Below are 14,334 nucleotides of genomic sequence, written 5' to 3' on the forward strand. Positions count from 1 at the left end.
CATTTTAATCGTACGGGTAGTGTATCTTTTTTGTCTCAATGTTCCTTTGTTAAGTGCCAGAAGAAGGGATTTTAATTTAAATACCTCCCAATAAAATCGATGTCAGAAAGAGAGTGTTCATTGGTCGCATTTCTCACTTCTTTAATTCATTTAACATTACGAGTAATATTGATATCTTTGACGAGTCACTGCAACTTTACAAAACAAACATCTTGGCTGTTTTGTCTGAATTTGATGATTCTTTCTTATATGTTTCTTGTATTTATCATACATGCTATGCCTGTATTGCCATTCTTCTATTGTTCAGACGGTTCTGATATGAACCCAGTTTTTAACTAGTGAAAATACGAATTATATTTTCACTGTAACCGACGCGTGACCTTCGCTGGTATGCATGGTCTTCGTTGGTATACCGGTATGTAAAACAGCTGAGCGAATAAGGCATTCCGAAACGTCATTATGATTATGGTCAAAATTCTGTTGTTTGCAGTCACTTCATGGGCATTGCGCTTAGGCACAAGTACAGTTGTACCAAAAACATACAAACGAACGTATTGAGAATTTGTATCATTTGCCGACACCTGTCATCGTTCACGGCCGGTCCCATGGCGGTGCAGTGTTTTCATGTCATCTACGCTGCTGAAGATTACATGTAAGATATCGGTTGACAGTGCATCATGATAGAACCGCTTTACGACAAGTTTCCTGTTGAGGAGCTTAAGTATATGGGCGGCAAATTACATCGTTTACAGCCGTAAATGAGCCGCAAAAATCCAACCGCACTGAAAATACTCGCGACAGACAAGGTTGAAGGCGCACATAATATTTCCGATTTGTAAGCTTACCTGTCAGTGAGATTCACAGGTCATGATCGTGTCTGGTGGCACCGGTGCGGTGCGGGTTTCAGATACAATGTAAGATCTTGGGAGGTCAAAATTTCGCTTAGGTTGTTAAAGGAAGTTTACTTCTATTTAGGCAAGCCAGGAACGAAAATATACAAGCAAGACGGAAATACCTTTGAAATGTTATTCGTACAGCAACAAAATCACGAACGAGTTACGACACTAAGCTTATATCATGTTTTCCCTGATCCGCTTACTAAGATGGTAAATTCGGCATATTTTACGTCTTGGGACATGTACAATTCTTCGAAATAAACTAACTGGTACGGGTATTATATTCACTGTGCATTCATAGATGTCGCAGAGCTACTTGCTCCGTGCTCTCAGCTGTTCATACTCGATCGAGTTTGAAATCGAACGCTGACCAGTGACCATCTTTTGAGAAATTGTGCCATTTCTGAAGCTGTGAAAGACAGTATATTCACTCCATGCAAATTGTGTTGTCCTGTAATGTCTTTTGCCGTTTAGCCTCCCACTTCACACATTCTACAACAACTTTTGTAATCGAATAATCGCAATCATACCAATCCATAATCCAATAACACTAGGTCAAAATTTGTAAGACAATAGTTGTAAACATAGACACAAAACAGCACAGAACAGACAGTAAATAGACGGTACACAAACAAAGTCAAATTCATGAAAGAAAGATATATGGACCTCTGGCCAAAAGACCAAGAAGTGATGTCAGGTGTTTCGAAAATAGTAAGCGCATCCTGCCCCACATGTGGCACCCGCCATATATCAATCTGTAAGTCAGATAGGTAGTGGTCACTAACTAAGGCCCCATGTCACCGATGCCATCAGTGATTATTTGTCGAAGAGAGATATCGTATTTATCAACCAGCTTGCGATACCTGCCAAAAAAGCGTTTGAATGTAGAGACAAGTCTTGCTCTGGGTAACCTTGATTTAACAGTTTGAAAGAGAGATGGCCATGTCTCTCTTCAAAATCACCATATGAACTGCATGCTCTTGCATATTGAATAAGCTGGGAATGTATACCCCATAAGCAGGTGAGAGTGGAATATTACTGATGAGGTGTGGAAAATTAATTATACTAAAGTTGAAATCATCTCTCTTGTCATATAGCCTAGTAGAAAGGTGACCATTAGAGTTAAATTCAAGTAAAATGTCCAGATATGAAGCAAGAAGATGCCGTTTCTGTAGTCTCTTTAATCTCCAATTCTGGAGGATAAATCATAGCAAGATATTTACTGAATTCAGAGTTATTCAATGAAATAACATCGTCTATGTATCTAAATGTAAGGTTGAAAGTACGAGCTACAGAGACCTTTTTCTGCTTGATAAGGTTCTGGATAAATTCTGCCTCGTATGAGAACAGAAATAAGTCGGCAAGTAAGGGAGCACAGTTAGTGCCCATGGGAATTCCTATACACTGTTGGAAAATGTGTCCTCAAAATTCAACAAATATGTTGTCAATGAGGAAATCAAGCATACTGATAATGTCTTTCTCGGTATAAAACACTTTAGCGTTAGTAATATTTTTAACAAAATATGTAGAATTATACCCTAATACCACATATTTGTAACGGCGTGAACCGTTTTTGTAGAAAAATGCTTGGTTGATGATGTTTTTCAAGCGTTCTTTCAATTTATCATGTGGTATTGTGGTATACAATGTGGAAAAATCGAAAGTTTTAATAGATGTTATTTTTGAAACAGATCTTGATTTCAAATTTTCCAAGAGTTCCTTCGAATTTTTTAATATCCACATTTGATTTATACCACTCCGAGAAAAGACAACATCACAGTATGCTTGAAGTCCCCGTTTAACAGTACAAAGAACAGACGTCAGTATCTTCGATAACTCTGTTGTTGAACATTTTGAAGATCCTGCGATAAACCTAGCTTTGTAAGGTGTTTTGTGGAGCTTTGGTATCCAGTATAAGCTAGGCAACTTATTATGGTCATCCTTTGTTGTAATATTAAAATTATCCATGAATGACTTATGGTTTGCCAAAATTTCAGATTTGTTGAACATTGATTGTCTGTAAGTGGAGTTGGTGGAGGTCTTAGTTACACCAAGTTCGTCTATAAGACATTCAAAATAATACTTCTTACAGACAAATACAATGTTATTGGCAGCTTTATTAGCAGGGACGACAACATATTTGTCATGGATATCATTAAAACACTTAACAGCATCAGGATCTTTAAATACAGAATAGGGTCTTCTGCAAACATGTGATCTTAGTCGACCAATACGGCCACGCACTATTTTTCTCACAGATTTGACCCATTCTGACAGTGTGTCCAGCTCTATATCCTCCCTTTTAGCCCATTTCCTGGCATATTCTTCGACTGAGTCCATCATGATCTTAAAATTATGGTTCCAGTTGATCCTGCGAGGTTCTCTGAACTTGGGTCCACAAGATAATATCTTACGAAGGTGGTGATGTTCAACCAAGTTCAGATCACCAGTGATGACATGGCCAACTGGAGTATATTTGAAGGGAGATGTAGAGCAGTCACAGGATGCTGGTGTTTGAAGGAATTCATCAATTTTTAAGTGCCGCAATGCCTTATTGTAATTGAATATTTTATTGGAGATTGTCTTGGTGTATTGATATGACAGAATAGGTACAGACTGGTTACAGAATCCCTTTTTGCCTTGAATTATACCTATTCTTTTTGGCACCTTTTCTTTACACATTGTACTACAGCACCTATACAACGTGCATGAACAGAAGAAAGTTTTAACGACTATAATTAACCTGTTTCCATGCAGGATTTCTTGAAATAGTCCATTGCTGAACTTAGTTCAGAGTGTTGAGAAGACAAAATTTATGTCTAATTGAACTTGAACATAGTTATAATTGGCTAAAGTGTTGTCTTACGGCTAAATTCAGGCCCTGACACCTTTTGGACACCCTAACAATAATAGTAAAGTCCGCTAGGTACTTCTGTGGCAGCATACTTGACAAGGTCCGTAAATTTTACAAAATAAGTTGATAGTAAATACCTGTAGTCTAGTTTGATCCGAACTCAATTGCGAAACCGTTTGTAACTGTAGCCAAGCCTATTTTAAGACACATTTAGTCACTGGTGGCGCTATTAGATATCGCTGATCTCCTCACTTTTGATCAATACTCCGTCGGAAAACAACTCTGTGACATTTATGGTATAGTGCGGTGAAATTGCATCCGGAATTAGCATAATGGTTGATAAGATTATTTGATTAAAAAAGAAAGAAGTATAAAGTTGCATAGAGTGCTCTGGGCGAAGCAAATCGACAAATTATTTTGACAATGATAATTATGTTGACACAAAGCACGACAAAGCAAATTGCAGGGATGCCATCATCTTGTGTTTGTGGCAAACTCTGACTGTGGCAGGGACCAAGAATTTGGTTGAAGGGTGGATAAACATGTCATTATCGAAGAAGATACTGTTACAGAGGTTTGACTAAATTTTCAGCCGTATGTTTCGTTCTTAGATTTTTCATGAGAGGATTCGCCGGCACAAACCATGTATCTAGGCTAATCCCCTGAACGCGGAAAATTTCCGCGTTACCGAATTAATGGTTTATGAAAATGATTTTAAACCTACAGTACTTGTGCTGGGGAATCTTGACATGTTTATGTTTATGCACAAAATGAAATTTGTTGAACGAGCTCGGTGGAGTATAAATATGACATGTGTTTGTGGATTGTACACTTACTTTTCATACAAAATCGTAAACTACAAATATGTAGCCTTTGGTCATTTTTTTATTTTGTTTGTTTCTGTGTATCATCTGCAGTTTCTGGTTTGAATCCCTGAACCATGGAGAAATTCGTAATATTTAGCTCATAAATATACCCTATATGAGTATAATCTGCATTGTTATTGTTTAAATTTTGTATTCAGGTCCGGACTAGAATACATTTATCAACAATAACAATGGTCATTTCACATGTACAGACTGTGTTGGCAAGCTGGACACCGGGCATTGGTCATGATGATCGGATTATAGTAAAATTCTGTAGTTGATACATTGAAACAGTGCAGTGAAAAATTAGTCAACATTACAGCTAATGTCCCTTTCAATGAAAACAAAGTTTACAATGTATGATGTCGGTGTTATTGTATCGATTGTCTATTTAAAACAGTAATCATCTTTTAAGAAGTGTATCTAAAGCCTGGGATCTAAAATCTTTATATCATTGACAAAACAATTTAAATAGTAATGCAGATACATATTATGTGTAGGAACTCATAATCTGCGACCCCTCCTTGGTTACGAAGTATGTTGTGTTTCCTCTGAAGTGTAGTGCACACCATAATAAAGTAGAGGTCAACAGTACCTAATCTTACACAAACTTGAATAAATAAACAAACAAACAAACAAACAAACTGAACATACGGATAGCAGAAATCAAGTGTACTTATGGTACATACTAAATACAAATTGAGGAACCCTGATGTTTCCCAAGAGAGACCAGAACATGTAAAGAGATTTTACTTCAGAAACAGATAAAGTTTGGAGGACTAGTTTGAGGTTTGATGTACATGACATAATTAAATACAAAGGAAACAACGTAATCACATTCTATATCTATTGAATACTTTATTTTAAATATTTATTTCATATCAGATACATTGAAATCTTACGCTACAATAAAAAACACTAAATAACTAAAGAATAGAGTCACCAGGTAATTACAGGTTACACAAGGAAAATTGAACGCCATGCAAATTGGCATTTAGAAGACGAGTGGGTGCAGCTTTACCTTTAGACTTGGGACACAATAAATGATGTATATAATGTCAATGAGATAAGACCAAGGACATTGTGAAATTAAAATATAATCTTTTTCTGAAACAATATACATTTAGAAGTCTATGGAGTCAGTCAAAACAAATCTAATATTTTGTCAAAATAGTGTTCCTGCCATTGAATGAGAATTGTTGATCAATGTACATAAATACTTCTGCAAAATTTGATTATAATGGGTTGGAATAGTATGTAAGGTTCAAGAAGCCTGTAAGAAAGACCTCAACAAAAATCATGGCTACAAAATATACAAAGGACACTAAAACAACAACGTATATGGTTCTACAATGTACGCACTTCAGTTTCTGTGAGAAATATTTTAGTATTCACAGTATTGAAATACCTACATTCAGTGTTGAGTAATACTTTTCAAATTTAATATCCAATTACCAATTACACTGTTTTCTGTCTTTCTGCACTCTTTTCTGTATGCATACCCTAGTTTTATAGAATTTAATAGGTATTATCTGTTGAGAAATCTGACTACTGGATTACTGATTATCTAATAGAAGTTGGTGTGTGTGTAAAAATTACAATGACATCGCTTATACAGAAAACTGTAAACTCTGCAGTATGGTTAAAGTGGCATTTATTGTTTGCTTACTTTCTCTGTACAAAGACCTATACACACACTGCAACAGAAGAACAAATTAAACAAAAGAAAAATATTTGATACACACACTTTGCTAACATAACAAATATGGCGCTGTCATGTTCATAAACATTGGAATGACAAAGGAAGTTGAAACCTACAATCAGGAGATATAAATATGACTTGCACGGTTTAAAGTTCTAATTTATTTAGTCGTTTTCCAAACAGATTGTTTCAGGGACTTGAAAGCAATACAGAGAGACAGTTTTTACCACACAGTAGTGTTGATTAGATATCATTCAACACCAAACAATGGACGATTGTAGCAGTTCACGCTTAAAGGCATCAGATTATTAGAAATTGTCAACAGTGAAATGTCACGTGACAGAATTAACATAGAATCACAGTCCCTCTATCCATATCTAGAGGGACTGTGATAGAATGCTCCTCGGGGATAGACATTTAATTCAAGCTCTCATTTCTTTACAATCCTTTCCCAGTCTACCACTCGTTGCAGATCATTATAAAGATCTCGGAGCAAGAAACATGTTCACAGCTTTTCTTTTTCAAAATTGAAAAATTTTATTTATTCCTTTAGGGTTAAAATAGAGATGGGAGCAATTCAGAATTTCAAATCAATTGTTGTCAATGACAACTGAACATTTTAGTCTTATTGAGTGTGAGCAGGCTAAAAACAATCCTTGGTCTACCTGCTGTGTATTCTTGTGTGTTTAAAAAGATTCTTTTCAGTTTACATCGATATCCACACACATCACATTGCCAGGGTTTTTCATCACTATGTACAGACTTAACATGTACAGTTAGTGTAGTTTTTAGCCTAAAGACACGTGGGCAAAGATCGCATTTGAGTGTTGGTTCACTATGAGTTAAGGCATGCAATCGTAAATTAGTACTCCTCTTAAACCGGCGTCCACAAATATCACAAAGATATTCAGGCTTAGTGCAGTCCCTCATACAATGATTGCGATATTCAGATCTGACATAGAAAACTTTCTTGCATATCTTGCAAATGTATTCCCTGGAAAGTTCGCCATGACTTTCTAAATGGGTTTTCAAATCTGTCTTACTATAAAATTTCTTGTCGCAATAGGAACATCTAAATTTGTGCTCTGAGTGAACAATCTTCAAATGGTTTGACATATGTGTTCGTGTATCAAACGTTTCGCCACACTCTGTACAGACAGCTGAAACTTTACTGTGTGAATGCTTTTCATGATTTGATTTGATCCCTTGTTTTGTAAACCTCAGGTCACAATAGCTACATTTGAACTTTCTTTCAATGTGGGTGTTTTTGTGATTATTTAACGCAATGCGATTGGAAAAGACATGCTTGCACACGTCACATTCAAATACACCATTTGAGTGTTTAAGGAATTTGTGACTAGATCTTGATGAGCAACTTATGAATATTCGATCACAATACCTGCATGGAAACACTGGTATCTGTTCTGCATGTGAATCAACCATGTGATTTTGCCAATCTTTCAGTAGAAAGTCTATTCCACAATACTTACATTTCTGTCTGGCACAAATGCCCAATGACATATGTAAACTCAATCCTTCCTCTGCTTTATAACCCTTACCACATTTCTCACAAATGTGAGATTTATCACCAATCATGGCTTTTCGTATTCTCTCTTTGTGGGTTTCTAACTCTTTGTCTGTCATGGGCGGCTTTTTGGCGCGCCCATATTTCTTTCTCACACGCATAGGTTTTTCAATTCCACTGACTGAGGACACATTGCAACTTGTGGCCAAAGTATTCATTTGATTAGTGTCATCACTTATGGAGTTGTCGTCATCACTCGTTTCATCATTTCCTGTGTCTCTGTTTAAATGGTGACTAGATTCTAAGTTTGACGTTGATGCATCGGGAGAGCAGCTTTCATTCTCGCCACCATTCTGAAGAGCAGCTGAGAGAAAATCACAGAGAATGAATGGTTAATGCACAACTGGTCTGAAAATATGCCGTCTACTCATAGCAAAATGACAGTTTTGTATTTGTCAATTCCAGTATTATTAAAGTAGTTCATCCCAATGTATTAATCTTTACGGCCCTGATACGGGTTTTGAGGACCTCAGTCGTATGGCGTACAGGCCTCGCACGCTCGGGCCCTTCCGCCATACGACCTAGGGCCGCAAAACCCGTATCAGGGCCGTTAAGGTTTTATCATATACCTTATGGAATGATAAATATGTAGTTTACATAATATTCAACATTGTTTAGGAGATAAAAATGCGTGCGATATCAAATATTTATCGCCATTTGTGTCTGCTTTTTATAAACACGATGGCCGCTTCCCGTCGCGGATTGACATACATAATGACGTCATTTGTTTACCTGCAGAATTCTAGAACGCGCAAAGCAACATCCGTACTATTACGTGACCAACAGAGATCCAGGCTGAAATTGAGGTGTAAGAAGGACAAAAGCGTGATGTCAGTTTCTTGTAATTTATACTGAACAGGCACGCACTTAGTATACACAGGATTTCACTAGAATTTAGAAATAAAAAGCCGATGTCACCTGCGCGGCTCCACTGTCGCCATGCGCAATTACGATCTGAGCGAGCAGACGTTTTCCAAATCTTGCGCTGGCTTTGTGTACGAATGGAACGTTTGCGGATAGCAACGCGCGTAGTAACCAGAATTGAGATAGTTAAATGCACGCGATTGCCCATATTTGGGCACCGGGCCGGGGCATGATACGTAAAAAAAATGCACGGATCTGAGGGCGCTTTCTCCCATAGCTTTACACAGGCATGTGAATAATGTAGGTATATAATAATATCTACTAAATAACCAATGGCCTTATACAAATAGCTTTACCCTAAGACTTTTTAAGTAGCAGTGAATAATTACAATCTGCCAATCAGCTATATCCAGAATTATATTGACATTAATAAATATCTACTAAATAACCAATGGCCTTATAACAATAGCTTTACCCTAAGACTTTTTAAGTAGCAGTGAATAATTACAATGCCAATCAGCTATTCCAGAATTATATTGACATTAATAAATATCTACTAAATAACCAATGGCCTTATAACAATAGCTTTACCCTAAGACTTTTTAAGTAGCCGTGAATAATTACAATCTGCCAATCAGCTATATCCAGAATTATATTGACATTAATAAATATCTACTAAATAACCAATGGCCTTATAACAATAGCTTTACCCTAAGACTTTTTAAGTAGCAATGAATAATTACAATCTGCCAATCAGCTATATCCAGAATTATATTGACATTAATAAATATCTACTAAATAACCAATGGCCTTATAACAATAGCTTTACACTAAGACTTTAAGTAGCCGTGAATAATTACAATCTGCCAATCAGCTATATCCAGAATTATATTGACATTAATAAATATCTACTAAATAACCAATGGCCTTATAACAATAGCTTTACCCTAAGACTTTTTAAGTAGAAGTAAATAATTATGATAGCTATATCCTTCCAAACTGCTGCACATTGTTCCATATAAGATGACGAGCTTAAGATACTTACAGTGAGGTGCAAACCTCTGCATATCTCATTGTGAGTTGATATAACGATTGCCAAATAAAGATGAACACTGCTGTTATTAGTGGTTTGATTGAAAAAAGTATTGTAATTTCCATCATTTCACACAAAACCTGAAAAGATGCCAATTAACTCAATAAAATACTTTGCTTGGCTCCAAGCTGTGGCTTTCCGCTGTGCAAATTGCGATGTGCACGAAATTCCATGAAGGATGGAAATGATAAATAAACTAACCTATAGGACTATTTTGTTGACAGCTCTCCTCACTTTTCAACTTTCCCCAAAACTCTGCCCCTTCCAACTCCATCTTGTTTTGCAGAGTTTCTTCACATGATCCAATTTCTGTATACCGGTAGGTTTGGTTAGTATCTGGATCACAAGTTTTCCTGTCATTGTCTGATCCATTTATATCTCCTATGCCATCATTCCATTTAGCTACTTGTGTATCCATGTTTGATTGTTGTCGATTGATATTGATACCTTCTTCCACCATAACACTGTCTGCTGATTGGCTGTTATTGTCAGCCATATTGACATCATTTTGCGAATCAATAGTTTCCCTTGTGATGTTGGTGAAGGAATTAAACTTCAAAAGTACACCTTCATTCTTTATAAAAATGTCACGATTTCTATTGTCCCTGTTATAAGTATCCGTCGACGGTTCAACTATCGTATGTGTACCGTTACTTTTAAAAGTAGCTGTAGGACACAGTCCGACATTCACATCACATGGTTTTACTTTCAGTCCGGTTGTGACAAATTCTCTGACAAAGTCTTGACTTCCAATATACTGAGATGACAGCCCATCTTCAGAGACAATACAAAGACTTTGCAAGCAAACTTCTCCAGTAAATCTTTACACTAAAGAAAAACGACAGCAGATAAGATTGGCTGGTTGATTTAAAGAGAATAGTTGTGGTATAAATGTACACATCATTGTCAAATGCAAGTTTGAAGTTGTATCAAACAATTCTCTACTCTTTGATTTCAGAAAGCTTTATATATTATCTGCATTGTCATTGGGATGACGTCTAGAAAGTTTCAAGAAATTCACATATTGACTGTGATGGTTGAACAACCAAAGATTAGACAGTCGGTAGACATTGATACTGAGATGTACAGGGCCTCAAACTTACTGGTACCCTATGTACAATGTCACGCATGGCTTAATGATTAATTCTGTGGAAATATTTTAAAATAATGGCCATGGTCAGATTGAAGCATTCAAAGAGGAGTTTTCAAGTATCATGCCCCGAGCTGCCCTGTTTACTGCATCATTACATTTTGGGGGCTACTGAGGGGTGTGTAGGGCTGCCACGTGACCACTACTGACCGGAAGCTAACTTCCGTAGTCATGGTAATGAGTTTCATTTTAATAGCCATCTGAAATTCCTATTGTTCATTCATATGATGCAGACGTGTTATGCCTCTCTCAGTTTCTCAAAAGTGTTTGTACTGAGACAAGTTCAATGAAGCCTAAGTCGAACTACGTACATGGGTAATGAATCTTACGTTCTATCTGGAGGTGGATTTTTTCCGTATATATATTTTAAAATTTTCTCAAATCACCCAACAATTAATTTAACCACCCAAAAATTCGGTGTTATTCAAAATCAGAAATCAAGATGGTGGATGGCACCCTCAGACCACTCTGGCGACAAAATATAATGGTACAGTGCGCGGGATAGCTCTGTGGCACCCAGCTATGTGTCAGTGGTTGTGGAGTTTTTAGAGACGGAATTGTCCCTTCACAGTGCTGGAGTTGAAAAATCAGCTCGACCTAATTTGCATTGGAATGCAATAGCGTTCTCGACCCCCGGACTCGACCTTTTCATCGGGGAGCCTGGGACCATCCTCGTGTCATGTACAACAAACTTCAATATTTAATACAACCAAAAGGTTTGCAAATGTCCTTAAAATAACACTTAATAACACAAGGCAGTGATCGAACTGTGCACTTTATAATAGCTGCACTGTTGTAGTGAAGTTCGAGGTTTTGTTTTGGTAGGTTTGTCAGACCGTGGAGGTAGAAAGAGAGACTACCTCCATGGTCAGACCATGGAGCTACCAAATGTAGCTCCATGGTCAGACCAGGTTTGCCGACCAACCCGCATACCCAGGCAAAAATCGAACAGCATCATTGCAGCCGACTTATAACCCCATTGCTTCACTTTAACAGGCTCTGATTACCAAGCAGGGCATAAATTTGTATCGCATGGCAAAATTAGCTCACTGTACGAACGGCCGAGGTCGCCTAGCGGAGAGGCCACAGAGAGACAATAGAGCTGTAAATTTACAGACAGTGCCGCCGAACGCTTGCACTGAATCATAGACCCGATCGAGGGTCTATGATTGAATAGACTTACTTCCGTAAACACTCGATTTTTCAGCGTGCTTGTTAAACTTCTTGGAGAATAGACAAGGGCTGCAGAAGAAGTCATATCCATTGCTATGTTTCTTGACTGGCTATGATGCAGGAAGGTTGTGTAATCATGAGAAGTCTGAAGTTGTGCTTGACCTCTAAAGTTCTCATCGGCTTCAGATTCAGGTTCAAAATCTCTTAAGGTTTCGGATTTAACAGGATTAGCCTTACCATTGATACGTCCATGGCATAACTATGCATTTTGGCTGAGTTTTTAAACTTTCTGAGAGTGACATCAAGAAATATAGTCTCACCAGAGAACTTGAATACACATTCATAAGATTTATCTAATTATTTATTAAAATGAATAATTCAGACATAGGTATAATTAGGAAAAATTGCAAATTTGCTAATAAAGAATATAGAATAGAGAATTACAGATTAAAGAATAACTATGACTATTCTAATATACAAGTGAAGGGTTCTCAATTAACAAACCATTGTGTTGTATCAAAGAATTGATTAACTCAGCTACAAATGAACATACAGCTTGGCCACTGATGGCGCTATTAGAGATATTGCCGACCTACTTACAATGGTCAATGCTCTTAATAAAACACAACGTAGTACACAATATTCATGATTTAATGTAATGAAATATACATTCAGATATAAGGAAGTTTGTGTATGTGAGGGAGCATTCGTTTTTTACGGGGAGGGGGAGTGGAATTTGAGCGACAAATGAAATTCTATATCAAAGCACCAAGCAATGAGAATAGAATCAATCAAAAAACTCCTCCGTTTTATTCACATGTCAAACATGACTTCCATAAGGACAACAGTGTATGGTGTAATTGTGACTATGACTTACTCTGTAATATTTATAATATTGAACATTTACATTTTAGTAGTGGTATTTTGATTATGTATTCCTGAGTTGATGTTTTTTGTTACATTTTAATCCTACGGGTAGTGTATCTTTTTTCGTCTCAATTTACCTTTGTTAAGTGCCAGAAGAAGGGACCTCCCCAAAAAATCGATGTTAGAAAGAGAGGGTTCATTGATCGCATTTCTCACTTCTTTAATTCATTTACATTACTAGTCATATTGATATCTTTGACGAGTCATTGCAACTTTACAAAACATCTTGGCAGTTTTGTCTGAATTTGATGATTCTTTCGTATGTTTCTTGTATTTATCATACATGCTATGCCTGTATTGCCATTCTCCTATTCTTCAGACGGTTCTGATATCAACCCATTTTTTAACTAGTGAAAATACGAATTAATCTCAAGCCCTTGCTAAATCAGTGTGCACGAAATACAAGTTATTTACCAAAATGAAAAAGAACTCTAACAATGCTCGTTACAAAACAACTTATAAATCGTACAGAAATATCCTTAGCAGGCTTCTGAAGTCAGCAAAAAGAAGTTACTATTCAAACAAATTACAGTCGGCCCAGGGAAATACAAATAAGACATGGCAAGTGATTAACGAAATTTTAAATAATTCGACAAATAACTATACCCCCCCGCAAAATATTTTCACAGGAAAACAAATAGTAAAAGACAGCCTCGATATTGCAAACGAATTTAATAATTTTTTCTCTACTGTCGGTATTAACCTTGCCTCACAAATCACTCCTGCAGGTGACTTTACTAGCTACCTACATGGCAACTATCAGAATTCTTTTTTCTTTCACCCTCTCACGGATCAAGATGTTTTTAATGTAATTAGGATCCTAGATCCACGTAAAGCTGTCGGTCCGGACAATATTCACCCACTGTTAATTATTCATGCTTCGCCTATTATATCCCACCCATTTGCCCACGTAATTAATTGTTCTTTGCAGCAAGGTATCATTCCCAATGATTAAAGTTAGCAAAAGTTGTTCCAATTTACAAGAAGGGCTCTCCTGAAAATGTAAGCAATTACAGACCCATCTCAATTCTCCCAACTTTCATCAAAATTATCGAGTCAATTGTGAACAAACAAATTATCCGCTATCTTGAAGAAAAACACATACTTATATAATTATTGAGACACAGTTTGGGTTCCGCAAACGTTATAACACGAAATTGGCCCTCAAAGACTTAGTCACTGATATTAGCGACTGTCTAGATAAAGGTTCTCTCACCTTTTGAA

The 14,334-nt window shown here is 36.8% G+C and overlaps 1 protein-coding gene across 1 annotated transcript; it reads right to left on the reverse strand.

Moving 5' to 3' along the window:
- Positions 1-5,522: 5,522 nt before the first annotated feature.
- LOC139123470 (gastrula zinc finger protein XlCGF26.1-like) lies at positions 5,523-10,636 on the reverse strand. The gene is made up of 2 exons (XM_070689623.1): positions 10,062-10,636; positions 5,523-8,207 (listed from the first exon to the last, which is right to left on the reverse strand). Exons 1-2 carry the CDS (start codon positions 10,354-10,356, stop codon positions 6,919-6,921), a joined length of 1,584 nt encoding a protein of 527 aa, XP_070545724.1. The 5' UTR covers positions 10,357-10,636; the 3' UTR covers positions 5,523-6,918.
- Between the last annotated feature and the right edge of the window lie 3,698 nt (positions 10,637-14,334).

This window comes from Ptychodera flava (assembly GCF_041260155.1).
Source record: "Ptychodera flava strain L36383 chromosome 23 unlocalized genomic scaffold, AS_Pfla_20210202 Scaffold_23__1_contigs__length_28996876_pilon, whole genome shotgun sequence".
Classification (NCBI taxonomy): domain Eukaryota; kingdom Metazoa; phylum Hemichordata; class Enteropneusta; family Ptychoderidae; genus Ptychodera; species Ptychodera flava.